Here is a 27,055-nt window from a genome sequence, read left to right on the forward strand (position 1 = left end):
GTTAGTATTGTAAACACACAACACAGTTTTAGTTAGTTATTGTTTTTGTATAAAGTTCAGTTAACAAACATGTTTTTTCACGTCTATTTTTTTTAGTTAACGAGAATAACCTTGCTGGTCACCTACAATGTGTTTCAATAAAGCCAAAGTCACACTATAGTTGTGAATTTGTTGAAAGTATGAAATAGTTATTGTGTCGCATCCCATGAACAGTAACCTGCAGTCACGTTAACCAGCAGTCATTCTCAAGCTGCTGCACTGTGGTGATTAAATAATTATTTAATAATCACAAAATTGTCTGTCAAAATGAACCCAAATTTGTGCTAATAACAACAGTTCTGCCGTGTGTTTGGGTGTTCTTAGAGTTGAAATGTATGATCAAAGAGAAAGTTAGAGGTGATTAAAGGTTGACTGATTAAACCAGACACCAAAGCAAAGCTAAAGGGAGAGTGAATATTTCGACGGAAACACGATTCCACATGAATGAAGACTACAATGAGATTAATGTTGCTCCATGTTTTCTGAATCTGTTTGATCTCGGCATGAAACCAAATCCTAAACTAAACAGCCACCAGAACCCAGTTGTACTCACACTGGAAGCCGATGAACTTAATTCACCAACCACTGAATAAAAGTCACAGTTGCGGGATTCATTAGCATTTTGTTTGTATCAGAGGGTAATCACGAGCTATTGAGCTAACAAGCTCACCACCTGCTAACAAGTTTTTGGCCTTGCCTGAGTAGCTGGACGCCATTCACACCTACATGCCAAGTTTGGCTTCTTTGGGATTCATGTTTCTTGAGCTCGAAAACAGCTTTTGTGGAGAAAAACAAACAAAGACACAAGAAAACATACAATCTGAGCCAATACAGCAGGGAGCTCCACTGCTTGGACTAATACACAAGTCCTAGAAAAATTAAACACAAGTCTTACTTGTTTCACCAACCCTTGTTGGCATGATTTTTATTTAACTGCGTAATACTATTTCGCAATCCTTCTCTAAATTCAGTTATTTGGACAGTGACAGGAATGTCCCTGTTATTATGTTTGGGAGTAAATGAAATGACCAAATGAAACTCAAAGTGTGGTTCTTGTTTCATGACACAGGCTGCTCAGTTTGTACCCCTGACCTTTGTGTACTGCTTTGATTTCTATACAGATGTGTATGCATAGAAGCTAATCACACTGCTTTTTTTCAAGTTATTTCTTTTTACCTTTCTTGTTTACAAAGATGATCTTGGAAATGCAGCAGCAGAAATGAGACAAAACTATATATAGAAATGTTTCCAGCACCTTGTTGAATCTATGCAACGAATTAAGGCAGTTCTGAAGGTAAAAGGGGGTCCAACCTGGTACATATACGGGAGACACACACACACGCACACGCACACACACACACACACACACACACATATATATATATATATATATATATATATATATATATATGGTTCTCTGTTTTGTTCTCAAGACGTTGTCTGAGCTCAGACACCCATTTCATATTAATTTGCATTGTATGCTTTTGTGCCATACTGACAATAGCTCTAATCAGTAATATATTTTTCAGTGGATGATTTTTATATGTATTGATGTCGCAGTTGGAATTTTCTCAATATAAAAGTCTCTTAATTGTACATTCTACAGAAAAAAAAATTCAAAACAGCACTGTGTTTTAGTTATTATTTGGTTATTGGGTCATTCATGGTGTATCTATCTTTGAGGCTGGTCTTCGAGCTGAAATTATTACATAGACAGTATGGTTATTTTTGTATTGGCTATTTCCAATAAAACTAATTTTACAAACCATACTGGATGTTGAAAAATAACTCAGTTGCTGTATTACTATTTAATTGCAGAATTAAAATTAATGTTTTTGAACACTTATCTTTTTTTCTCAGCACAGTGTTACTAATGCACAAAACTTTACTTCTGATGATGCCTCCACTGCTCAAAAATCAAAAGCCTCTCCTGACTTTTATGGCTGGAGTTTACACAAGTGATTCTCTGCCAAGTAGGTCAGCAGCTCAGTTGTTCACAGTTCCAAAGTGCACTGTTATGAAAGCCGCCCAGACTTTGCAAGCTAACCTAATTGATACGGAGAAGAAAAGGGAATACAAGCTAGATTTCTGTCTCTGACTCCACTGTTTACCAGCACACGCTAAGTTGGCACGGGAGAGCCTAGTCACTTGAGCTCGACTATGACTGCAGAAATCTGGGACGTGATCATTGTTGGCGCCGGACTGTCTGGACTGAGTGCAGCTCATTTGCTTAGAAAAAGGGATGCCAAGTTAAGGATACTAATACTGGAAGGAAAAGGTTTGTAAAACTGCATGATGATTGAAAAGCAATTGGTAACCAGAAATTGTGAGTCATTTTCTACTTGATTCTTTTAGCTTGGTCAGCTGTGATGTGTCAACTCTGACTAGATCATGTCTGGTTTGCCGTGCAGATCGTGTGGGAGGTCGCACGGTGTCCACTGTCATACCAGCAGCCAATGGTGTTGATCGCTGGGACTTTGGAGGACAGTGGGTGGGAAGGTAATGTCGATCAGAAACTGCAGAAATAAGACAGGAACAGTCACTTCAACTGAGATCATAGAGTTGAGTGTGTACATGAGACAAATATAGAATCACCCAGCAAAAGACCTTCAAGGAAATATCACTAATTGATACACAAGGCTTGGGATTTTGAGTTTTAAATATATATTACACAATGAAGGTGCCTATAATTGCCCATTTAAAAGAAATTCCTTGAATATGATTACTTAAAGAACAGCTGAAGAGATTTCTAATGACTCATAGACAGATTCAAAGCCATAATTACTGGGTTTACAGGGAGTCTTTTATAGTTTATTGTGAAAAGAAGAGAGCGGGGATGTGTATTGTCTCAATGTTTTGCTTGTAGGCTGGTTGTCAGAAGGCACTGATTGCATTGTGTGTAGGCTATGCTGTGGTGCTGCTCATTATATTACAATATTGGAGCTTCTTTTTTTTTTAAGTTTTATCTGTTGCCTGTATGTATGTATTTCTGTATATATGCATATGTTATATATTATTTTTAACCTTAGTTTGAATTACATTATAAAATGAAAAAGTATTTATTTTTTTCCCATGTTGCTCCCAGGAAGAGTAGTTTTTGCAAAGGTAACAGCTAATGAGGATAAATAATTATTCAAATAAACACAACAGAGCATTTCAGCTATGTAGTGAATAACATGGTGTTTTTTTTAGCTTCATAAGTGTTCAAGCTTGATTTTTCTTTCAGGCTCTTTGCTTCTTAGGTTTTTTGCAACCTGTAACCATTTACAGACCATTAGCACCTCTGTGTTAGTCTAAGCTTTTCTAAAGAAGCCCATTTTGGATTGAAGCCAAAAGCCATCTCAAACAAACAACCAAACAAGTCTATGTGAAAATTCAGGCAGGATTTAGAATCCTTTGCAGCACAAATTCTCACATGTTCAGCGATTACACAGCAGAATAGTTCAAATGGAGAACTTGTTAAGTGCATTGTTCAAGAACACTTTGATGGCAGTTTGATTTATAGAGGGCACTCCCAGGTGCTTTAAGTCTTCGTTTTTCCAAGTTGTTCAAGGACTCAATCAAGCACTGTTGTACTCTCAAGAACACTCCAATCGTCTGAAAATAAATGCATTTATCATTCTCTATCAGCTTAATAACCCCACAGCAAACACTGACACAATAACATCATGAAGCGTTATAAAAAAAGAAAAAAAAAATTGCCCCTTTTTCTCTTTTAGCACCCAAACACACATTATGGAGCTGATAAAGGAGCTGGGCTTAGAGACCTACCCACAATTCAATATTGGCAAGAAGGTGCTCCACATCGGTGGGCCAGGCGCCAGAGTTCGCACCTACAGAACCAGTATCCCTGCACTATCCCCAATAGTGCTAATGGACCTCACCCAGTTCCTGTGGAAGGTGAGGCAACAGAGTAACACAGTGGTTTTCTGTATTTAGGACTAAGTCCTCCCCAATGCTGAGATATTTCTGATAAAGATCAAATAAATAACCACAACTCTCAGTGGACAAACATGATACTTATAAGCTGAGGCATTTATTTCTTGTAGATTTTTGCATGTAAAAAAATAAGATGATGTACCACATACACTCCCCGTGCACTTTATTAGGAACACCATACTAATACTGGGTAGAGCCTCACTTTGCACTGTGGGAACAACATCTTTGATTCCAAAAGAGGTCCATGTTGACATGACTGCATCACGTCATTTCTGCAGATTTATCAGCTGCACATCCATGCTGCCAATCTACCACATCCCAGAGGTGTTCGACTGGATTCACTTAACTCATTATGATGTTCATGAAACCAGTGTGAGACAACTTTTGCTTTGTGACATGGAGCTTTACCGTGCTGGAGGTAGCCATTAGGAGACGGTAAACTGTGGCCATAAAGGGATGCACATTGTCAGCAAAGATACTCTGACAGGCTGTGGCATTCAAACCATGATTGATTGGTGTTAATGGGCTCAAAGTGTGCCACCGACACCAGCCTGGACTGTTTACACAAAGCAGGTTGGATCCATGGATTCATGCTGTTGATGCCAAATTGTGACCCTATCATCTGCTGCTTCAGCAGAGAGCGAGATTCATCAGATCAGGTTACGTTTTTCCAGTCTTCAGCTGTCCAGTGTTGTTGAGCCTGTCTCCACTGCAGCCCCAGGTCTTCAGATTCTTCTCTGCTCAATACAGTTGTTGTGGTAAGAGTGGTTATCTGAGTTACTGTAGTCTTTCTGTCAGCTCCAGCTTTCTGGCCATTCTCCTCTGACCTTTCCCATCAACAAAGCATTTCTGTCCACAGAACTGCTAGTCACTGGAGGTTTTTTGTTTTTCACAGTAAAGTGAAATCAGCGGTTTCAGACAAAGATTCTGATGTTTGATGTGAACATTAACTGAAACTCCTGACCACTGTCTGCATGATTTTATGCTTTCCACTGCTGCCACACAATTGGCAGCAATGTAAAGCATACATAAGCATAAAACATGAATAAGCAGGTGTACAGTCCACGGTGAGTGTATATATCAGGAGATATACCATATTTCTGTAGAGAGTAGACCATTTATTTTTATTATCATCCTTCCCATTCTTGCAATCAACAAGAAGCCCCAAATGGAGGTGGTAAAATGGTATTTCACATATATAATATGAAAATATACTGGCATAATTGTATTTGTCTGTGTCCAACTACTCTTTTGTTGGTAGCTCCATCAATGGGATACTTTTGGTTCACAGTGGTGACTCATGATGAGTAGGTGTGCTGTTTTGATTGTGCTTTGCTCTCAGATCGACAGATTGTGCGCCACAGTATGTGTCCAGGATCCTTCGAAGACTCCCAACGCTGTGGAACTGGACAGCATGACCCTGCACTCGTACATTGAGCAACATGGCTGGACTGCAGGTCAGGGTTATGAGTAGATTTAAATATCACCTCCTCCATCTTATGCGTTCTTTCTACTTTTTTTATTTTCCACCTTCTACTTTCTTTTAATTTTTCTAATGAAAGGCAAGGTGGGGTGATTTCAACATTAACCTCCTATCGTCCATGATGATGAGTTCAATTATCAATGAGTACAGTCAATGTCTTGTCCCCCCCTGCAGTGGCCACAGGTCCCGTATCATCTTCCTGTATTTGAAAATAAAATGCTGCGTCCTGTATTGATTCAATGTGGGATGCAACATTTGTCGCGTATTTTCTGTGCATGTAATTTAATTTATAAACTATATATATCCTCAAATTTATATGTAAAATTATATAGGTTAATCAATGAGCAGCTGACTGACAAGCTTTGCTGTGAGTGAATACACATATGGTTGCCTTCTACAGGGATTTTGATGAGGCCCCTGGTGGCTAACCTGATGGAGCGCAGGTCATTCAGGCTTAGTCCTAACCACAGCAGCCCGGATTCGAGTCCTGTCTGTGGCCTATATATAGTCTATGTTAGCCTGAATGCTAAGATAAATAAATATGATTGATAGCCTACATTAATATGACAATGCACAATTTAAAACATCTACATAAATAACCATACCAATCTATCATCTATAATTGATAAACATACAGGTGTCACCTATTTCTTCACATAGAAGGTGGCAACCCTATGCCCCACCTCTCCCTGTAATGCTGCAGCGGCTCTGTGAGTCTGTGACTGTCTGTGACTGTCTGTGATGCTGGTTATAGAGAAAAATAATAATAATATTAACAATGATGGATAAAAGTTGAGGTGTAAAATTTGTCTCCTTGCAGTTACTGTAAATCAAGGCAAGGCAAGTTAATTTATCTATCACCATTCAGACGCAAGGCAATTCAAAATGCTTCACAGAGGCATGGAAATACATCAAAAATAGAATATTAAGATGACATTGAAATAGCATTTAGAAACAATAAAAACTAATTTGAATAAATAGAATAAATTTTAATAAGTCATTTTAAAAAGAGTGCTGCAGTGATACAAGGCATGGAAAACAAGCGAAAGCACAAGATTAAAAAGATGTTACGTATGTGATTTATTTGTAAGCTGCAGCAAAGAGTAACATTTTAAGCCCTGATTTAAATGAGCTGACAGTTTCAGCAGGTGTTTAAGAAGCTTGTTCCACAGGTGAGGAACATAGAAACTAAAAGTTGCTTCACCCTGCTTGGTTCTCATTCTGGGAACGCTGGGCAAACCTGTCCCAGATGACCTGAGGGGTGTGGACACTTTATATCATCCAAGTAGATAAGAGATGTATTTGGGCCTTTAGTGCTTTATACACTAGTAGTAGGATTTTAAAATGTATCCTTTGACACACAGGAAGCCAGTGCAGGGATTTAAGGGCTGGAGTGATGTGCTCCACTTTCTTGATGTTAGTGAGGACTCTGGCAGCAGCATTCTGGATGAGCTGCAGCTGTCTGCTTGATTTTTTACTAAGACCTGTGAAGACACTATAACAATAGCCATGCCTGTTAAAAATAAATGCACGAATAAGCTTTTCTGTTTTGTCTTCAGACAGAACTCCTTTCCTTCTTGCAAGGTTTTTCAGATGGTAGTGGGCTGTTTTTGTAATTTATTGTCCTTATGTGGCCGTTGAAATTTAGGTCTGAGTCTATGATAACACCAAGATTTCTGGCCTGTTTTGTAGGTTTAAGTGTGATGGATTCAAAGCGAGCACTAAAGTAAATGTAAGAACAGTAACAATGGTCAGCAAAGGAAATGTTTACTGTGATCACTGTCTTTGTTTAGCTTGTTAGCATGCTAACAGTTGGTGCCGTGGAAATTGGCAGGCAATGCAAGGTACAGTTGTGGCTGATGGGAACATCATTATTTTTGCAGTACTTAGTCACAAACTGAAGTATTTGATACGTTTTAAATCTGACCTAATGATGGCACTAGATAAGACGTCAGGTTATCAACAGAGTAATTAAGATTCATTCCCTGGGAAACTTGAATGTCTGTACCAAATTTCATCCAATATTCAGATGTTCAGATATTTCAGTGTGGATTAAAGTGATGATGAAGTGATTAAGCACTGGCTGTTGTCCAGACTTTTTCACGATAATTCCAGACATAATAATCATCATCAGTCTCTCAGGTGTCCCTTTGTTAACTGTACGCTGCCTGTTCTGTATTGACTGGCTAACAATGGTTGACCTTTCACGAGGCAGATCAAATTGCAGTTTCTTGACAATGCAGTGTATAGTGGTTAGCTTTGTCATGGCATACAACTTTGCAGAACACCGTCATTGCAGGGGGAAAGCATATCATCACTGCACGTGTGACAGCCACAGTATGTATTCATTCATCCCTCTCTGTCAGAACTACGAGAGGAGGTCGGACTGTGTAGCAGGTCCGTCTTTGGCATGGAGCCATCCCAGATGTCCCTCCTGTTCTTCCTCAAGTCTGTTGCAGCAGCTGGAGGGCTCATGCCAGTTCTGGAGAACACTGCCGGGTCTGCTCAGGAGTTCAAGATAAAGGTATGCAGCTCATGTCCTTCTCCAGACTGCAAATTGTTTACTTGAGTGCTTTTACAAAGCTACAGACCACACTAAATTCCTGCGCTACATCAATAGAAGACTAAGCATCCAGCCTCTCAATACAGTCTGCACATCTCATTCAAGCCACATCCCCATAAACACAGCGCCTTCTTTTGTCCTTGAAGCGTCATTAACCAGGAATGTTTAAACTATTTCAGCAGCAGTCTTGTATTGGATTTTCCTATTTTCTGCGTGCTCCCCAAGCATGAAAGGTATGGTTACATACCGTTCTGTTTCTGTGTTTGTTGCTTTTCAACCTCTCTCTCACAGTGGTGGAGTGTAAAAGGACCGAATGCTAAAAAAGGGCTGTCAGGATTAAGGGACAAACAGGGTCGTAGAGAAAATTGCAACAGTGCTTTTATAGTTCCAAACTTATGTTTCAGCATATTTCCTCCACTTTTTCACCTGCAGCAGTTTGCTTATTATTGTATTCCAGCGATTCCCTGAAAGAATTATCATGACAATACCACAGATGCAGTAAAAGCAGCACAATGTGAACTGTAATGGGCCTGCTCAGTTGTATATCATGAAATAAAAACTGCAAATAGCACACAATGCATTTGTGTATTTCTGTCTTTTTTCCTTACAATTATACGTATTTTATACATTTGGAAGAAAATGGTTTTGTCTGCATAGCACAGACAAAATGCTTTGCTGCATTGGGGTGTCAGCAGAAGTCTCAGAGGCAGATAGATAGAAAGCATTGGCAAACATAACTTTTATCTGCATGGCTGGTTAGACACCACCAGGGGTTTATTGTTTTGTAATTTGGGTGAACTGACCCTTTGACCTCAACCTGTCTGTCCATCCAGGGAAAGAGGGCATCTATGGGCTTTAAACCCATGTTAAATTGTAATATCTGTCTCTCCACAGGGAGGCACCCAGCAGCTTTCAGAGTGTCTGGCGGAACGTGTGGGGTGGAAGAATGTCCGGCTGGGTTCTGCTGTGACCGCCATATGGCAGGTAGAGTACAGTAACAGCTCTCTCAGGGACTGATGAGGCATGACACAGAGATAACAGCGTCCTCAGCGGGGAAACAGGCCGTCTCCTGCGAAGGCACTTTCTGTTCCGGCTGACTGTCTTCCTTATCCACAGCTGAGAGACCAAGGAGGGTCTGTGCAGTCTTAAGTGTGGAGCTTTACCCAGTGTTCCACATCAATATACTGTTCATTCCTACTATTTTGGATTTATTTTTGCTTGTTGATTGATAAAGGATAGACCATTGAGTTTTGAGTGCTAAAACACTGAATGTAATTGTTGTGATAGACTAGTATAGAATATCGAACCGATCACTGAATACAATCAGTAAGTCTTTGTCTGCATTTCCTCCAAAGTAGAGTCAAAAGGATTAGTCAATAAAGCAATCAGTCAATCAACAGAAAATTATTGACAATTAACAATTTTGATAACGTATTTTCCAATTATGTGATTTATTTAAGCAAAAACACCAATAATTAAATGGTTGCAGCCTCTTAAATGTGACCATTTTGGGTTATATCATGGTAAATTGAATATCTTTGGTTTTTTAACCTATGGTCGCAGATAATCAAGTGGCAACCTCCAGGGCTAAAAAAAAAAAAAAAAATGATCCAAGTTCACGGAAGTGCTAGTTCCTCACGGCCCACCTGAGGCTGGCAAAAGTGAGTCGATCCCCATAGACTTCCATGTTAAAACGCCCAACATTACAACAGAAATAAACATGTTTACAGGCTGGTACAAAATACGGGTTTTGTCTGCACAGCTAATTTCCCCCCTCATGAAACTGCATGGCGGTGAACTTTTATATAACTCACCCATTTAAAAGTTATTAAGGTTTAAAGTTATGCATAATTGAGGGCATGGCCACTTTGAGTGAGGTGGGTGAGTACATGCTTGCCACAAACCCAAATCTCAGCTCCATGCCTGATGCACCTCTTTGCCCTTTTTGGGATTAGGAAGGAGTTTGGCTGAGTCAGGCGTAGGTGACTGTCAATCAAGCTACATCCATGTTAATGTACAGTCTATGGTTTAAATGAACAATTTTAAGAAGTCTGCTTCCAGTCACAGTTTGGAAGGTTGAGGCATCAAAACCACTTGGGAAAACATCATGGTGTAGGTTGAAATAGACCATTTCACAACATTAACCACGTGTTAGAAACCATTTCTGCCCGAACTTTGAAGTGGTCAAGGAGAGCCTAAAACCCAACGGTCCTGCTCCCAAGTCCACTACAGCGAGAGTAAGAGTGAGGAAAGGAAGAAAAGGAAAAGGACGTCACGTATTCTCTACAGCAGCTTGTCATATGCAGGGTCAGAGGAGGCTACAGTCTACCCCAGCATGCAGAGGGTGAGAGACAGGGCACATCCTTGACATTTTGCCAGTCCGTCACAGAGATAAAACATTTTGACAGAGAAACACATTCACACATTCATAGCAGTTTAGAGTTTCCACTTCACCTAAGCTGAACTATAGCACCCAGAGGAGACCCACACAGGCGGAGACCATGCAATCTTCACACAGAGAGGCTGGGTCGGGCCAACACCCAGGCCCTTCTTGCTGCGAGGCAACAGTGCCACGCACATACACACCAAAAACTATGAAATCATTATTTTAGAAAATTTCATAAACTATAAATTGTCTTCCTTGAGACAAGCTTTCCAAACTCGAGGAGCCTGGACACCTTTAATTTTAGTAGTTACTGCTCTGCAGAGCTGAGGGTTGTTGCCACAGTAATGGGAGATATAAATACTGAGGGACTTTACCGTGTTAATACCTTGTGAATTATTCTGAAAAAAAAATCCTAAAGTTACCGGGGAGCCAGTCTAGAGATCTGGAAATATATTAATTTTCAGCATCCAAAAATATCTAGCTGTCTTAGAAGACAAGAGCTTCCTTTGTTGCACAGAAACACTCTGGTGGGTGAGTTTCAATTATCACCAGAGGCTTAAGTTTAGTGGAAATACATGTGAGAGAAAGGGAGTTAGTGCATAAGAGCTCTGGAATTAAAAGAGCCCGACTGTCTGCTGTGAGTCAAAATGAATGATGTACAGTGGAATATGGAGCCACCATGATATCTTTTAACCACCTATTAAACTTTATTTCACCACAACATTTGCATAAACGGCTGGAACATCTCCCTCTCTCACCAGTCTGTCAGAATCGACACCCATAAAATACAAAACATGATCTAATAGAGAGAAATCTGTTTAATTTATAAAGCTGTGCATCATTTATAAATGTCTCCTTAGAAGCTTTTTTCTCCTTTCCTGTCGAGCACATGCTTAATGAATGCAGCAGCACATCTGTATATGTGTACAATGTGGCATTTAATGACGCGTCATGAACTGATTCTCAAATGATCAAAGTTTACGTGTTAACATATTGTACAAAATGTCGATATAGCCTTAATAATATGACAGAAATGCAAAATTTGGTCCGATAATATTATAATTTGGCCAATTTAATTTCAGATATGCACAGCTGGGTGGTTAGGAAAGATGGGGTCAGCTACTGGAAAATAGCAATGACTCCAGTAAAGTTAGGTTTAACACAGTCTGTAAATAAAATTGTGTGTAAATTAAAATCAGCCAGTAAATTATATTCACAAATACCTCCACCACATCACACAAGATGCAATTTACTATCAAATCTGTGCAACTTGCTCAATAAATAAAGCTGCATTTCTGTTTTTGTGCACAGGGTGCTGAGTGGGCCAGGGTGACGACTGCCACCGACACCTTCTTGTGCAGAGCTGTGATTGTCACCTGCCCCCCTCATTTGGCAGGTCAGTGTGCGTCTCCCACCTCTGTCGACTTGCTAAATTAAATTCTCACTGATGCAGAAGGCAAATATCCTCCTCTCTCGCCACGTCTGTCAAACGTGGCAAACTGTGCACCCATGCAGATAAATTTATGATTTCCCCCTAAATCTTCCTGGCTGTGGGGTGTGGCAGCCACTGTGGCTGGAGTAAATTCTGTGGGGTTGTGCCCTGGGCTGAGGAATTGCCTGGATTGGATTTTGAACCAGAGCAAGCGTTAAGGTCGAAACTTAAACCGGGGTCTAATGAGACATTTGCTGTGGTTGGAAGTGGGAAGTTGATAGTGGCAAACACGTCATTACCGACCTCTCTGCATTCAGGATGCCAAGCAGGGGGAAATATTGACCCCTGCCGAAAAGTGTTTTTTGGCTGTTCACAAGAACCAGAAAGTTTTAATTGAACCAACGAGCACAACATTTACAAGCATGCCATTTGTAAATCAAAGTGTGAATTCGTTTTAATTAGCAGCATACATACTACTGCAGATACAATGTGTTTATTATTGGCTGTGTGGCAGCCATGTGGATATGGCAGATTTTATTTAGTTTCCTGCATTCCAACTTATAATCAACTGCGGGGTAAAATGGGGTTGATTTTGAGCTGGGTCTGGATTTTTGCCTTTTGTCACATATAGGACATGAACTAAGAGTGGAGGTAATGCTGGATGATGTCAGTTGATGTTAATGGTTGATGTCCAGGCTGGTTGGGATAGGTTTGGAAGGGACCGGAGTTGGATCTGAAGCTGGAGCTTACTCTGGGTCGGTGCCTGTTTGTACTAAGCTGGCAACAGATCTGTCACTCAAAGCCTCATACTCTGAGCCATGGACCATGGCCAGGATGCTTAATGAGACAGGTTTGAGAGCAGTGTTGAATTATGCAGCATGGATTGCTCTGGCTCGGATGCCACAGTGCCACGCTCTGGCCTTAAATCAGTGTAGGGAGGCTGACAGGGACTCTCAAAAGCCAAAGTCAGGCCAGTGATTGAGATGTCACCCCCCCCCAAAAGCTGTCGGGGATAAATTAAAGATAAGATTGGCTGTTTGAAGTCCTATGTGTGACATGTTTCCTTTAAATTTTCTGGAAGTGGGTAAACCTGAGCAGCTTTCCAGTTAGTGGTGGGAGCTCAACACAGACAGTGGGAATGATGATAATGACCCTAGATGATTCCAACCCTCTCTTGGACAGTAGAAGTGCAAAACGTTGTTCGCAATATCTATCGCTTCACATGGTTGGCTCTTTTTTTTTTTTTTTTTTTTTTTTTTTTTTTACAGACATTTGTTTCTGACATCTCTAATTAATTCTCAAGGTGCTTGTTTTGAATCAGTGAATGAGTGGATGGATGAACAAAGAAATGAATGCTTTCAGGGGTCCACAAAGTGCTTTACATTACAAGACACCCACCGGTGTATTCAGACACACCAACGCAAATGCTGGAAGTGAGCTTTGTGTTCCCTAATATATTATGTTTGTCCTGTTCTTGGCTCCTGGATTTATCTCCCCATTCATCCATCCATCTTTTATAATGAGTTCCGTCATTTTTTTTTTCTTCCTTTTTTTTTGTTACCACTTCTCTTGCTCATCTCAATGATTTATGGACTGTTTGGTTTCACTGCATATGAGATTGCTATGCATGGAAAGAATACGCTTGGAAATGAGGATTTTGGCCATGTGTTGACTTTTGAATACATGTATGCATCTTTTAGTTGGTATGTAAGTAGGTTCTCATGTATATTCATTCTGAGACTGCATAACAAAAAACCTAATTAGACTTTCACAGCGTGTGGTTGGAGTATAATGCAATCAGGCATACAGTCTAATATTCAGCGATAGTTACAGAGACAGCTCTGTAGTTACTAAATTAACATTTTGTTTCACTGTGTTATTCTGTCTCTCTTGATCAAGTAGGAAGTCCATGGCAGAGCAGGCTAATTGTGTGGTTGTGTGTGCAGACATGTGTCCGTGTGGGCATTTATTGTTGAGTGGGTGGTGATGCTGAAGTTCTTGATGTCATTTGGAAAAGTTGTCGTACCCTTACTAAAGGCGGGTTTCATGTGAGCACAACTGAACCTGACAGGCAGCCAAGCAACGCTGGATCTGACGTTGCCATCTATCTTCTCATGGAGGAGGAGCTGCTGTAATGACAGCAGGCATGGGCAGTGGTGAGGAAACTATTACATCTGCCACTCACAGTTCAGTCCAGCGCCCTGTTTACACTGGTAGAAACCAGGTAAGCAGTACGTTAGCATTTGTTTGCCAGCTGACACTGTGTGAGCCAGGCTTCTAGGCCAGTATCCACTGTGCTGTGAATGGAACTAATGGAGCTTAATTTAGGGATTAAACATGAAGAGGAAGCTGAAGTGATTGTGAAGATAACTAATGCAATGTGATTCTTATCTTGCTGAGTTTAGACTCTGTGGAAATGAATTTAGCTATCTGTGTGCATTTCACATCTCTGCTGATGAGCAGTATAGCAAGGGTTGATGAGCAGGCAAATATAGTGTGGTTCTGCAAAGCTTCGTTCACCGATGGAAAATGTTCAGATGCCAAAAGAACAGACCATGGTCAAGACTCTCTTCTGAAGCTCTTGTCTTTTCTGTGTCTGCCTGATGATATTGGGATTTTCAGGCTATGAAAGCAATAATATTTGAGAGTTTTTACAAAAACTGGAAAAGGATGTATTCAACTAAATATCTTCAAGAAACTATTTTTGACAGGTATCCTTTAAATCCGGTTTCTAATGTTTTCATGATGTCGATTAAAATTACCAAAAAGTTTTTTTCCGGCATTTCTGTGCTGTAATTTCTAGCTGACACACAGACTGATACGCTTCACCTGTGATATTGCCAAAGTCGACCGATAAGCCAAGCTCTATTCCTGTGTAAGAGCTCTACTTATTTAAAGGAGCAATTTGTGTGTTTTGCTATTGCTACACAGCCAACGTTATCATTAACAGCTGTTTACTTACCAGTCTAGAAGAAACGTTGTGAGTTCAACATCACAAACTTTCAGCATCAAACGAGTAACATCAAGAGCTGTTTCAAGCGGTGGGAAGCAACACCAATGTTAAGTCTTGTCTCTATCACATCTTTTCTTCGACTGAAGTTAGCATGCTAACCAGCTAACTCCATCCTGTCCTGTCGCTTGATAGCTCACTGATAGCGACTCTGCCCCGAGAACATAATATCTTCTTTTATAAAACTGACAAATGGCAAAAGCTCTTGTCAAGCACATCACCCCCACATTAGGCAGCAGAGGAAACTTAAAAATAGCCCCTTAACAGTAAGTTTAAAAAAAACCCCTCTTTATTATTAACAATATGTGACTAAATTAGCATCAATCTAAAAGGTTTAAAAACAAATTCCTCATCAGAAATGAGTAAGAGTTAATCTGCCTCATGTGCAGTGTGGTTAGTCTGTCTCACCTTTGTCATTATAGGCAGATAGCATTGGAAAAGAGTTGTGCGGGACTCGCACTAGCGTCACCTTTCTAGTCAAGTCAAGCTCAAACCAGAAGTGTTCTCAATGTGACAGATAATAGTGAGCTCATCTAGGATCTCATCACTTTCAGAAGAAGCCAACTAAGACAATACTTTCCCAGGGCACTGAAATAAGTTGCCAAATTTAATGCATCTTCTGTTTGTGGTCCTTCATTTATGTTTATTTAGGTTTTTATTCTCTGGAGATTAAAAGCCATCCAATATTAAATCACTGTTAGATGAATTTCTAAGCTAATGAGGGCAATTTTAGCCAAAAGGATCATCCTCCATGAGTCTATTTTTGTCAAGACCAGCAGCAGAAATTATTAAGTAATGTTGGAAACCACAGTGTGTGTATGGAGAGATGGGGGAGGGTGTCTGCTGCCAGAGTCAAGGGGCTTAGTCCGTAATTAAATAAAAGATCTGTAATGTAACAGGCACACAGATGTAGGACTCTATCTTTAACATTTGGATGAAGTGGCTGGTGAATACTGCTGCCTGTCTCTGATGGCCTCATAGATTTATGACAGTGAGCGTTGCTATTTTTTAAAACCTATCTGTCATTATTGCCTTATTTTTTTTTAATTGCCCCTCTGTATGGATTCCTGCCCAGAGTTATAAGAGCTACTTACCTCCTTTCTTAAATCAAAATGTTGACACATGGCGTCCATGGAATATTAGGTTTAGTATGAAGGCTTTTTTCTCTCATCACACGGACGTTGTCTTGGTTACACACCTAGTGAGAGGTTGTGCATGTGAGCAGTTTTTCTTCTCCACAATGGAGAACATCCTATGCTCTGCACTGCCCTTTTGGCTTTTCAGGATGAAAGAGATAATCCAGTTTCACAGCAAACACAAGCACTGCCATGAATTAGACTTAAGTTACAGCTACCTTTAGCTATTTTCATGCTTTTTTTTTTTGCAGTCCTCTTTATAAATTGCCATTCGGAAGCAGCATTTTTGAATCATCGTCCCCTTTGATGCTACGTCTTGATTTGAGTGGCTTTTCATGTTTCACTTTCCTCATCCCTCTGACAGCCAAAGACACTGAAAGTGCCCGTGTGCTACGTTAAAAGTTCAGAGTGAGAAAGTAATGGAAATTTGAAGCCCCTTGCTCAGGGCTACCACAGGTATGACTCAGAGGTCAGCGACAGAGGAAACTGAGAGAGCGAGGTCAACATTCTCCAGTCGCGCATTCACAAAAAACTAAGTGTGAGGGGGATCAAATGCCACAGTACTTTAACAGCAGAAAGTACGATTAAGACAGACAGAAAGATGATGAAAAAGGGAAAGAAAACCTCTCTGGGGGGAGCAGTGTCCTTAGAAGTCAGAGTGTTGAGGGTCAAGAACCGGCAGTTGTGCAGATTGCTCCGGAGCCATAAGATGCTCTTCAACCTGCAGCTGTTTGTCAAAAATGACCGAGTGATGCAAGAAGAGTATGATGAGCTGTCAAATGAGAGCACTTCAGGGAGGAAACTTGCTTTACTCTTTCATGTTTGGTCCAAGGAAAAATGTTGTCTTTTTCTTTTGACCTTCACCTTCCATCCTCTCTGGCCAAACTATAAAGCAGGGACAGTTGGACTCAAATGGTTCAGGATACTGATTGACATCACAGAGGATGCTGTTATAATTTGAAGTCAAACTGACAACTTTTTCAGTGTAATAATATGTAAATTGTAAGGAGTAGGTTGTAACTGGGTCAAAATTTGTCTAGCGCTGCATATTAGAGGGGTCTAAATGGGACCATATAAATTATAGGTATATTTTCATGAATAATTGAGATACACTTTGAGATGGAAATACGTTTGCTGTGGTTTTTGTAACACGTGTATCACTAGAAAATAACGACTTGAATTCAGTTGCTGTCCAGCAAGACAATCAATTAGGAAGTAAAAGAAGGTTCTAAAGCTGAGTAAAGGACACATGCAGTCTTTGTGCACAGGATACTGACATGAAACCAGCTGAAACTCCAGAATAATAACTGAGGAACAGATACTAATATAAAAAGTGTATTCTTAAAGGTCTCATATATATAAATTTCTTTATCACATGTAATGTATTTTTTCTTGGCATTTTCTCATGAATAACTGATAAAACAATGAGCGTCCCAGAGTGTTTATTACATGTCAATTTTCAAGTATTATGAACTGTGTTCTACCGTTAGACCTACCAAAGTCATTTTGACATTATGCAAGACCAAGTACACAGACATGCTAGCGGCCCTGTGAGGCTGTATCTTCGCGGCGCTTTGGGCAGAACACTAACATCTGCATGCTAACATGCTCACAATGAAAATGCTAATAGTTAAGTAAAGTTAAGCAAATATACACAGTGTCCAGAATCCATGCTAATTCTACAACGTATTATACAACACTTGTTTACCAAACAGAACACAAAAAAATTGACTGACTTTAGCATGCACATTGTTTACATTGAGTAATTTCTTATTTTGTTAATGAACTAGTATGAATACACTACTAAAAGCCTGCTCTGGTTGTAAACTCAAAAATTAACCCAATTGAAATTTTGAGCTGATATCAGCATTAGTATTTGGTAAATGGACTGCACTTATATGGGGCTTTTCAAGTCCTATTGACCACCCAAAGTGCTTTACAGTGGAAGCCACATTAACCCATTCACACACACATTCATGCAGCATTTATTCTACCATACATACACACTCCCTCACACACCGTTGATACAAAGGGGTAATTCTGGGTTCAGTGTCTTGTCCAAGGATGCTTTGGAATGTGGACTGGAGTAGCCAGGAATTGAGCCACAGCCATGCCTAAAAATGTGGAAACATTTCACGAATTTTCATGTTGGAGACCTTTAGAAAAAAAACTCCACGTGTATCACTCCAGATATCTTAGATATCTGTACCAAAAATCACAGTAATCCCTCCAATAGTATCTCAGTCTGTGGTGGAACAACCGACTGATAGACTGATAGATTACCCAACGTGGCTAAAATGCAAATATGTTAAACTCCCACTCACCTCATAAGTAAATAAAATAATATAAAACTTGAATTTTGCTACTTTCTGCAGATGCAGGACTCTGTGCCTTTTTTGTGTGTGTAGTTTAAACCCGACAGCAAACACAGAAAAGCTGAAGATAGTCTGTCCTTTTTCGAGCTTTTCTTCCAGTGCTATTGACAGGGAAGAAATCTTCAGTATTTACCCTGTGGTGGATAAGGTTTGTAATTTAGTCCACCTTTTCAGAGGTTGCCAAAAGAGAGCGCCTTCAAAAGTAAAAGTCTGGAAACTGCTGGATGCCAGACAGAATGTATGACAATAGTATAATAATGTGAGTGCTGCGAACGGCTGATGTGCGTTCACAAGCAGTACTCCAGCCCCATCCATCAGCGAGCCCTTTGAGTGCACCATCCGAGCACACAGCAGCAGATTTGTGTGCCTAATCCTTTGTTAAACTGCCTTCGCATTCAACCTGTTTATATGCGTCATCTTGATTTAGCTGTGATCCTGAGTTGTGTTGAAGTTCCCCTGGAGTGTCACGGCACATTTGTGCACGTAAGAGACGTTGACAGTGTTGTCACCATGGAGCACTTCAGCATTCAAACGAATAAGATGCCAGAATATGTCTCATTTAGCCATCGACAGTTTAACATCTGCCTGACAAATAATGAGGTAGAAGGCATTTCCTGCTATTAAGTTATATGTCGTTGTCAAAACAAGTTGCATTATGGATATGACACTACTTGACAGGTCTTATGTCATGTGTACAGTGCTTTCATTTGAATGTCTAAGTGACCATGTCAAATTAGTTTGGAGCTACTTATCATGTCACTGTTTTTCAATTTTACTGCATCGGACTCATCAATTTTGTTTAGTATTAAGGGCATTATTTTGAGCTTGGTGACAAGCTCTTGACAGTTTCTAAATGATGTTTCACGTCTTCCGCTGGTTCATTCGTTAAAAGCCTGGCTTTCGGCCAGATGTCGCTTCACTCGCCAGAGCAAGCATAGAAACAGTCCTGCTCCTCTGCATGACATACGCTACCTCTAATGGTACTGATGAAGTTACTTGACTGCTCTCACATCAGTGAGATGGACCTTTTGCAAATGTAAGAGCCATGATTAGTCCTACGGGAGCACGGCGACAGCCAGAAAAGGATTAGGTCATGGGGATTGCTTTGCAAAGCCAATAATGCTTTGCAGTTAGTCGAAATAAAAAAAACATCCTGATCTATGGGGGCATCAACTCAAGTGTGCTATCCATCCTCACTTATTTTTATTTACCTCTTTTATTCTCCAATAAAGCATTTGTCCTACATTACATACACATACACCAGGTGACTCCAGGGAAGGGTGGATTACTGGAACTAAGAAGAGCACACACATATTGGGATTCATGGTGTACTGTTGTTTCCCACCAGCAAAAATCCAATACGAGCCAGCCCTGCCCAGCCAGAGAGAGTTCCTTACCCAGAACATGCCTGTGGGCCACATGATAAAATTCATCATTACCTACCAGACGGTGAGTAACACAAAATGAAACGCAATATAACAGATGCCTACATGAATAATGTTATGATGATACAAAGGCAGGAACATTAATTTTATACAGTCACTCTTTGTCTTGTGAAGAGCTGGTGCAGCTTTTACATGTTTTTCTTCTTCAGTGGATTTATGTTTGCTCTAAATAATGTGAGAGATGTCACATCAAAATAGGGAAACTTCAGTTCAGGTCATGGGGTAGAGTGGCGACGGTAGATTATTCAGTTGGTCATACTTGCACGGGTGTAATGTGACGCTTTAAGTTCTATTACAAAGAATACAGTGTTTGTAAGGAGTTAAAGGGATAGCTCAGGTTATTTGACATGGGATGGTGTGAGGTAGTCATGCATAGTCAGCTACCTGCAGTAGATTCGGATCAGCGTGCTACTTTAGAGAAGCAGCCGGGAGCACTGGCACAGAAGCTGAGCGATGTGCTGCTGTGCACGACGGCACCAGAAAAAAACGTGTTTTAGACACTTCTAAAAGACGCCACTGAAACAATCCAATATCTGTTTAACTGTACGCTTCATTTAGATTTTTTTTTCAGCGATTCATCTTCCTGTCAAAACAAAGTGAAGGTTAGCTCTTTCTGATTCACTCAACTGATCTGCAGCTGTGGTGTAATACAGTGAGCCCTGTAGGTGGACTTGTGTGTAGCGATACAGTTGTTAAGCGATTAAGAAAAATGTAGTGGGAAGACAAATTGCTTGAAAATATTCTAAAAGAAGCCTACATTTCAATGGATATTGCCTGGTTTCGGTGGGCGTATATTAAAAGTCTCTAAAATGTCGCTTTTCTGCTGGTCCCATCCACAGCAGCACATCGCTGCACATTTATGCCGTGTTCCTTGCAGCCTCTCCTGACTGGCAGCGCACTGATCCGAATCTACTGCTGGTAACACACTGACTATGCATGAACACCTCACACAACCCCACGGCAAACAACCTGAACTATCCCTTTAAGATCCATAACTCAATATAATCAGTGTTTTGCTCAACAAAATCTGAGTACAAGTTCTTCACAGTTGTCACATTTCACATAAGCTATTTGACAGTACTGTGTAAACGCTCGTAACGAACGATGGCAGCGCCAGGTTTCACATTTGATGGCAAGTTTGTTTTGTTTAGCGAAATTAGAGATTAAGATTAGTTAGAGAAGAAGTTATATCATGTTGGAAATTGAAAATTGATGAGATGGCCCCTGAATTTGAATAATCCACACACAAGCCAGTGTCAAGATACCAAAACAAGTTGTAGTTCTCAGCCATTCACAATCAAAAGTGCACCTGGAGTCCTGTTTACAGCGGGCAGAATGGAAGGGGAAATTGTTTTCAAATCTGTATCTGTTCACCTGTTTTTTGAGACAGAAAGCCTGTGGCAGGAAGCAGCCGACTCATTTGGCACAAGTTTGTTCTAGGTTTCAACACTTTGTACAAAAGAGCTTCCAGCACATGAAATTTGATTTGTTTAAAGTTCCCCGTTTTACATTCTGCCACCACACAATTAATTAACAAAATGACTGTGCACCTTGTTGGTAGATTAATTTTGTCTACTGTAATGAACATGAAATCATTAGCGCTCATGCAGACATTTATTTGATCTGTGCCTTGGTGTGTTGCCAAGATGCATCTGGATGCTGATAAAGACATGAAAATATTAGTCACAGATGTAGAATGTGGTTTATTTGAGACTTTTGTCTTTGCTCATGTGTGAGCAGTCTCATGTGGAGACTGATTGCACTAATTTTTTTTACTGCAGTTTATAAATATGAAATATTTTTCTGCCAAGTGTAAAACAGGAGGCAGGGCTCACGTGACTGAAACATGCAATCCTTTCACACGAGAATAGAACGGGGAATATTAAGAGTGTGAAGGTTAGCTGCATGGATAATTTTGCCTGACATATGGCAGGGAATGATGGAAGGAAATGCAGTGAGTACACATATAGCAGACAAAAGTGAGAGCAGGCAGAACGCAATGATACTGCAGACCAGTGCACAGATAACTGCTAAGGCAAAGTGACAGCAAAGACTTTAAATACTGATCAAAACAGATGCAAATGAAGCTCCCCGGTGGCCTAATGGTTGGGGTTCATACCACATGACCGCAGCTACCAGCTTTTGATCCCCAGCTCCTTTGTTGCATGCACACCCCTCTTTCTTCACATTTCCTGTCAAATAAAAGGAGAATGCCTAAAATAGTGTTAGAAATGCAATCAGGTGCCGACTGTCAGATGTAATTATGCACAGGGAAAACAGACAAAAGACACACAACAATGTCCGTGACAATGATGATGAATATAAACATGGATCTCCACTTCTTCCCACTGTACCTAAATGAAGCCAAAACATCCCGGATGTGGGTAGTGCTGTTTGGCACCAGTGAGAGCTGTGGTATTGAGGTCCCGCCCGTACGCCCACCTCACCCGATCGCAAGTCAATCACAGCTGTCAATCATGATGTTACACTGCCTAACTGCATAACTAATACAAAACAAACATATAAGACAGATGAACCCTTGACCCCAACTACCTAAAACTAACAAACACACTTTTCATTGGGAAAAATGTATTTGACTTGTACTTTGATTTGTTAGTGTGGCTCATGTCCCATCTATTAACATGGAGAGGGTGGGGTTTATAACTACATAAACTACTATAGACTACAGCCAGCCACCCTGGGGTGACCGAGATGTTTTGGCTCCACTTTTGGAGAGCTGTCATGTTGTCCGTCTTTATATACAGTCGTGGGTCCACAATATCCCCCGTTTACTACTGTGCTAAATTTACAAGGGTTTTAATATGGTAATTGGTAATAATTGTCTGTATTATTAGAAAATGCAGTGGGAATTTCATTCAACAGATAATGTATCATAATGTAAACAAATAGCACGTGTTATTATTACCTCATGACATTTCAAATCAAATTTAAATTAATCTAGATGTCTCATGCCATGCCTTGCACAATCTCCTTGACAACATAATTGCAATAAGGCCCCTTGAGCTATTATTGTTTTAGTGTGAAATGTGATATAGAACTCACAAAAATTTCCACAACGGAACAGACAAAGTAGTGCCCAGGTTGATAACAGTCCAACAATAGATTGTGTTGTATTTTGGAAAAGTCAAAAATTACAGATGCACAACATTACTTATGTTGTTGATAACACAAATTAATGAGAAATGATAAGTGCCCAACATTAACTCAGGCTGAATCGCAGTATCTGGACTTCGCCAAACAGACTCACAGAGTTTATACAGACTCCTGAACCATGGCGTGCCACTCCAATCCACAATTTAACGATAAATCTGCAAGGATTTTCAAGTGCACTTGACTGCAGAGCTCCAGACAATCTGGAAACTTCACCAGTTTCAAAGATCGCCTATCGAATTATCAACAAATCAAACACCATAGCACAAATAAATATTGAAATATATGTTTTTTGGGTTTTTTTTTTTTCTTGACGTGCAAGTTTAATTGTCCTCTTTAGGCTTGACATTAAAGACAGTTTGCCAATTTAAATTCTACTCTACACTGTCCAGACCAGGAGTGGACTGAAACAATAATTGAGCCACCCTCACAAACCATCAGACAGCTTATTTTGTAGGCTAATCCTATTTGCTGATGTAACAGGTACCAGACTAGTCATGGCAGAAATATTTAAGTATTTATATATATTCATAAATATGTCAATAACTTAACAGAACAATAAGTGACAAATATCACATAAATAATTATTATCATTGATGGCGGTTATCAAAGGCAAACTCAGTGTGGAAACACAGGGCTGGCTGGAGCAGCGCTGCAGCAACAACTGTGTGGACACACACTGCAGCTGCAGCGGATCAGTGTGGTAGCGTCACACACTGGTGAGGTGATGGAAGAGGCCCGTCAACACAGTATTATTGCTATTCAAGTTGACTGTTCATTGCACAGGTCAAAATCACCCTCAGGCCATGGGAAATGTCCCGGATCTCCTGACTGGCTGTCCGCCACTGAAACACATTCTTATATAAGTGAAACAAATCCCATTAAACGTGGCTCTGTTCCATCAACATGTTCCAGTCTGCCATGACAGTGGGCCAGCCCGCACAGCACCAGCATCCTGCAACTGTTGTAGCTTACCTAAACAGTAATTTTAAATGTCATCAATTATACCTGTGGTTTTCCTCCGATGACAAACCAAAGTTCAAAAGAACTGTTTGAATAAACCACTCCCTCCTCATGTATACTTTACAAACCTTGACCCTTTCCATCAATGTGAAACGTCAGGGTGAGGACACGCATTGGGAAATAGTAAAAAGCAAGTTGTGAAAACGTTATCGAGTCCACTGATCTTCAGGCCTCTTATCAGGGTTAAGTTCCCTTGAGATGAACTGTCAGGACCCGAGAAAAGCTGTTCATGCTTGAAAATCCACAAATGTCATTGAGAGAAAACAGTTCTGCATGAAAAAGTGCTGAACTGAAATGCCCCCCCCACTGTCAGGACAGACTGAACGCTTTCTACAGGAAACATCTGGTTGTAGTTATTTTGGTTTTTGTGTCTTTCATATGCTTTTCATATTGGGAGTGGATGCTGATTTATTGTGACATTGTGATTTCAATAATAAATTGAATGTATTCATTCAGGATCTCTTACCCTTAGACAGTCCTTGGATATAAGTATTAAAACACTCAAATCCAGGTCCACTTCAGTTGTGTTATGAGAGGAATTTTTTTGCAAAAGCCCTGGATTTTTATTCCACACAGAGCACATATGTAGGTAATTTTTCACAATTTCTGCAATTACCTATGTTTCTCTGTGAACTTGCTTGATTTCACTGTAATTGAAATCCAATCAGGGGTGATATCCTTGTATTGTAAAGTGGATGTTTTTTTCTTGTTTGTTTTTTTTAATCAGCTCAGAGACAAATTTGACTTTTGTGTGAAAATGGAGTAAAACAAAAATGCGAATGCTCATCATGCTGGAATCAACACGAGGCCCTATGAGCCAAAATTTCAGCAAAATTTCAAAAATGTGCTGTTGTACTGTCAGCTACAAGTAGCTAGGTTAGTGTTTTTAACTTTTTTAAACATTTTGGTAAACTGGCATCATTAATGGTATTCTGGATGAACTATTTACAGTTCCAGTTTATGTGCCCATGGATGCACAGACAGATATCACTGGATTACTGATAACTTACTTGGAAAACTTAAAAGTGGGAAAAAGTGGATGTATGAACAGGTATGTGCGATGGACATCTGAGATGATGATATCCTCAGGAAGTGTAAGTCATGCTGAATGATATCAATTAATGTTTGTGTGTTAAGATTTTTTACCTTACACAGTATCTACCTTTTGCCTCTCCCTCCATGGCTCCCCTTCAACTCTCCTGTGTCCCTTGGAGAAACTTTTGGTTTTCTCTTTTGGCTTTGTCAATTGGAATGTGTACGTTTATTACAAACCATATCCTGTAGTTTGGGTTTAAGACACATTCAAGACAAAGCACCCCATAAATGAAAAGAAAACTGAGATACATTCCCCTTCCCAGACATGTCAGTATCTGCACACGATGACAGCAGTAATTAAACTTCCAAATCAATTCTAATTCTTCTACAAGATTCCCCAGTATCACTGGGCTGACTCAGTTCTGAGGCTGCAAAACAGGAAGAACACATACAAATGTTAAAAATGTTTTTAATTTAATTATTTGCATTAACTAGCTTTCAATACACATAAAGCAAAATAGCCAGCTAATACAAGCATGTCCAAAAAGTAGTAGCTAGCTAACCTGGACAGATGTCATATCACCTGAGATGGCAGCTAGCTGCAATGCCCCTGCTTAGTGTTTCATCTACCTGGTCTTTACTGGAGGCTCGGAATATATCTGTTAAAATGTCGCTGCCTCCTCCTCCGGTATTTATTTCTTTTTAATTCTTTCTTGTTTTGCTGCTGTCCATGCTTCCAAACCAATGTGAACAGTGAACACACACGTTCCCTGGATAATACCAACATGTCTCTGATAACTCTGTATGCGCCCAAAGGAGAGTTGATAGCAGTTATTGGGTCATTAGCTGACCAGTTACAAATTAAGGCACACCAGGGTTGTACCACTTGAGGACGAGCTGCTCATTTACCCCCGTACTGCAAATATAGACTTGGTGCTTGTGTGCTGGGAGAGACAAGGGGCTGCAAATGCACAGTTTAGGCTCAGCAAGGTAGCCTGAATTTATATAATGCAATTTTGCTTGTCTACACAATAATCAGACTGGGCCCCAAACACTAACAGCCCAAATTCTCCTGACCCTTCCGATTACCACTCCACACCTGGCTGACCCTGTTTAACTGCTCTCCATTGTTTATTAATGGTGTTGAAGAGCTATTGTGTGTGGTTGAACAGACCACACATCACATACAAACACCTCCTTCAAGAAGGACATAAAGAGCCATCAGCAATCCCAACTGAGGGCAGGAGAGTGGGTTCAGTACCACGCACTGCCAGCTTACTTCCTGTCAGACACGCTGCAGAGGAGAGTTGTGAAAAACCAACCTCTTGCTAAAACCCATGACCAGAGGGAACAACTGAGACACTTTCATAGCAGATAGCAGCAGACATCTCTTTAGAAGATGTTAAAAAAATATAAATAAATAAGAGACTGAGCTGACTGAGAAGATCGCTGGAACACTCTTGTTACAATACTTTTGCAAGGCCAAGGATTTTGCATTTTCAGCATAAATAGTTGAGTCCACGCTTAAGCTTTGGATTATCTGCTCAACAGTGGGGGACGATCCTAGAAGCACCAGCTAGTCCCTCTCAGGATGCTAGTCCTTGGAGGGAGCCTCAGGCTGGGTATCACATCCGTGTCTTCACTTACCTGTGACAATGCTCCCTGATGTTGGTGAATTTGCCTGGTAGCAGTGGTATCATCTCCACATTATATGCAGCATATGTGAAGTCTGGATGTGAAAAAAAGAACATCAGCAAACTATGAATCCCAAAGCAGCCTGTTTGTGTAGGCATACCCACGTGAGAGGTGACAGTTCTGGCTACAGATAGCAGAAGGAGCTGTGCCTTGAAGTAAAATAAAATCCAATGTATGCCTAATGGAATATGGTCCAACAATATGACATTTATGACCAGGAAGGTAGCTGAGTTTCTCCTGAGGTCTAGGATTGGATGGAGCAATTCCTTGTTGATTACTCAATCTTGTGTTATTTGGAAAGCGTTTTCCTCTATCTATCCATC

General features: G+C 40.3%; 1 protein-coding gene across 1 annotated transcript in view; it reads left to right on the plus strand.

The window, feature by feature from the left end:
* Window positions 1-2,057: 2,057 nt before the first annotated feature.
* The window catches only part of LOC139611579 (probable flavin-containing monoamine oxidase A), a 43,131-nt gene continuing 18,133 nt past the window's right edge, over window positions 2,058-27,055 (plus strand). Inside the window, exons 1-8 of the mRNA XM_071466362.1 lie at window positions 2,058-2,317; window positions 2,451-2,538; window positions 3,759-3,939; window positions 5,321-5,435; window positions 7,828-7,985; window positions 8,919-9,008; window positions 11,722-11,806; window positions 19,712-19,812. Of these exons, the coding sequence (XP_071322463.1) occupies window positions 2,200-2,317; window positions 2,451-2,538; window positions 3,759-3,939; window positions 5,321-5,435; window positions 7,828-7,985; window positions 8,919-9,008; window positions 11,722-11,806; window positions 19,712-19,812 (936 nt within the window). The 5' untranslated portion in view covers window positions 2,058-2,199. The remainder of the gene's footprint in view (window positions 2,318-2,450; window positions 2,539-3,758; window positions 3,940-5,320; window positions 5,436-7,827; window positions 7,986-8,918; window positions 9,009-11,721; window positions 11,807-19,711; window positions 19,813-27,055) is intronic.

This window comes from Trachinotus anak, unplaced genomic scaffold, assembly GCF_046630095.1.
Source record: "Trachinotus anak isolate AG129_WGS33_773 ecotype Australia unplaced genomic scaffold, CSIRO_AGI_Tana_v1 ptg000028l, whole genome shotgun sequence".
NCBI classification, from domain to species: Eukaryota; Metazoa; Chordata; class Actinopteri; order Carangiformes; family Carangidae; genus Trachinotus; species Trachinotus anak.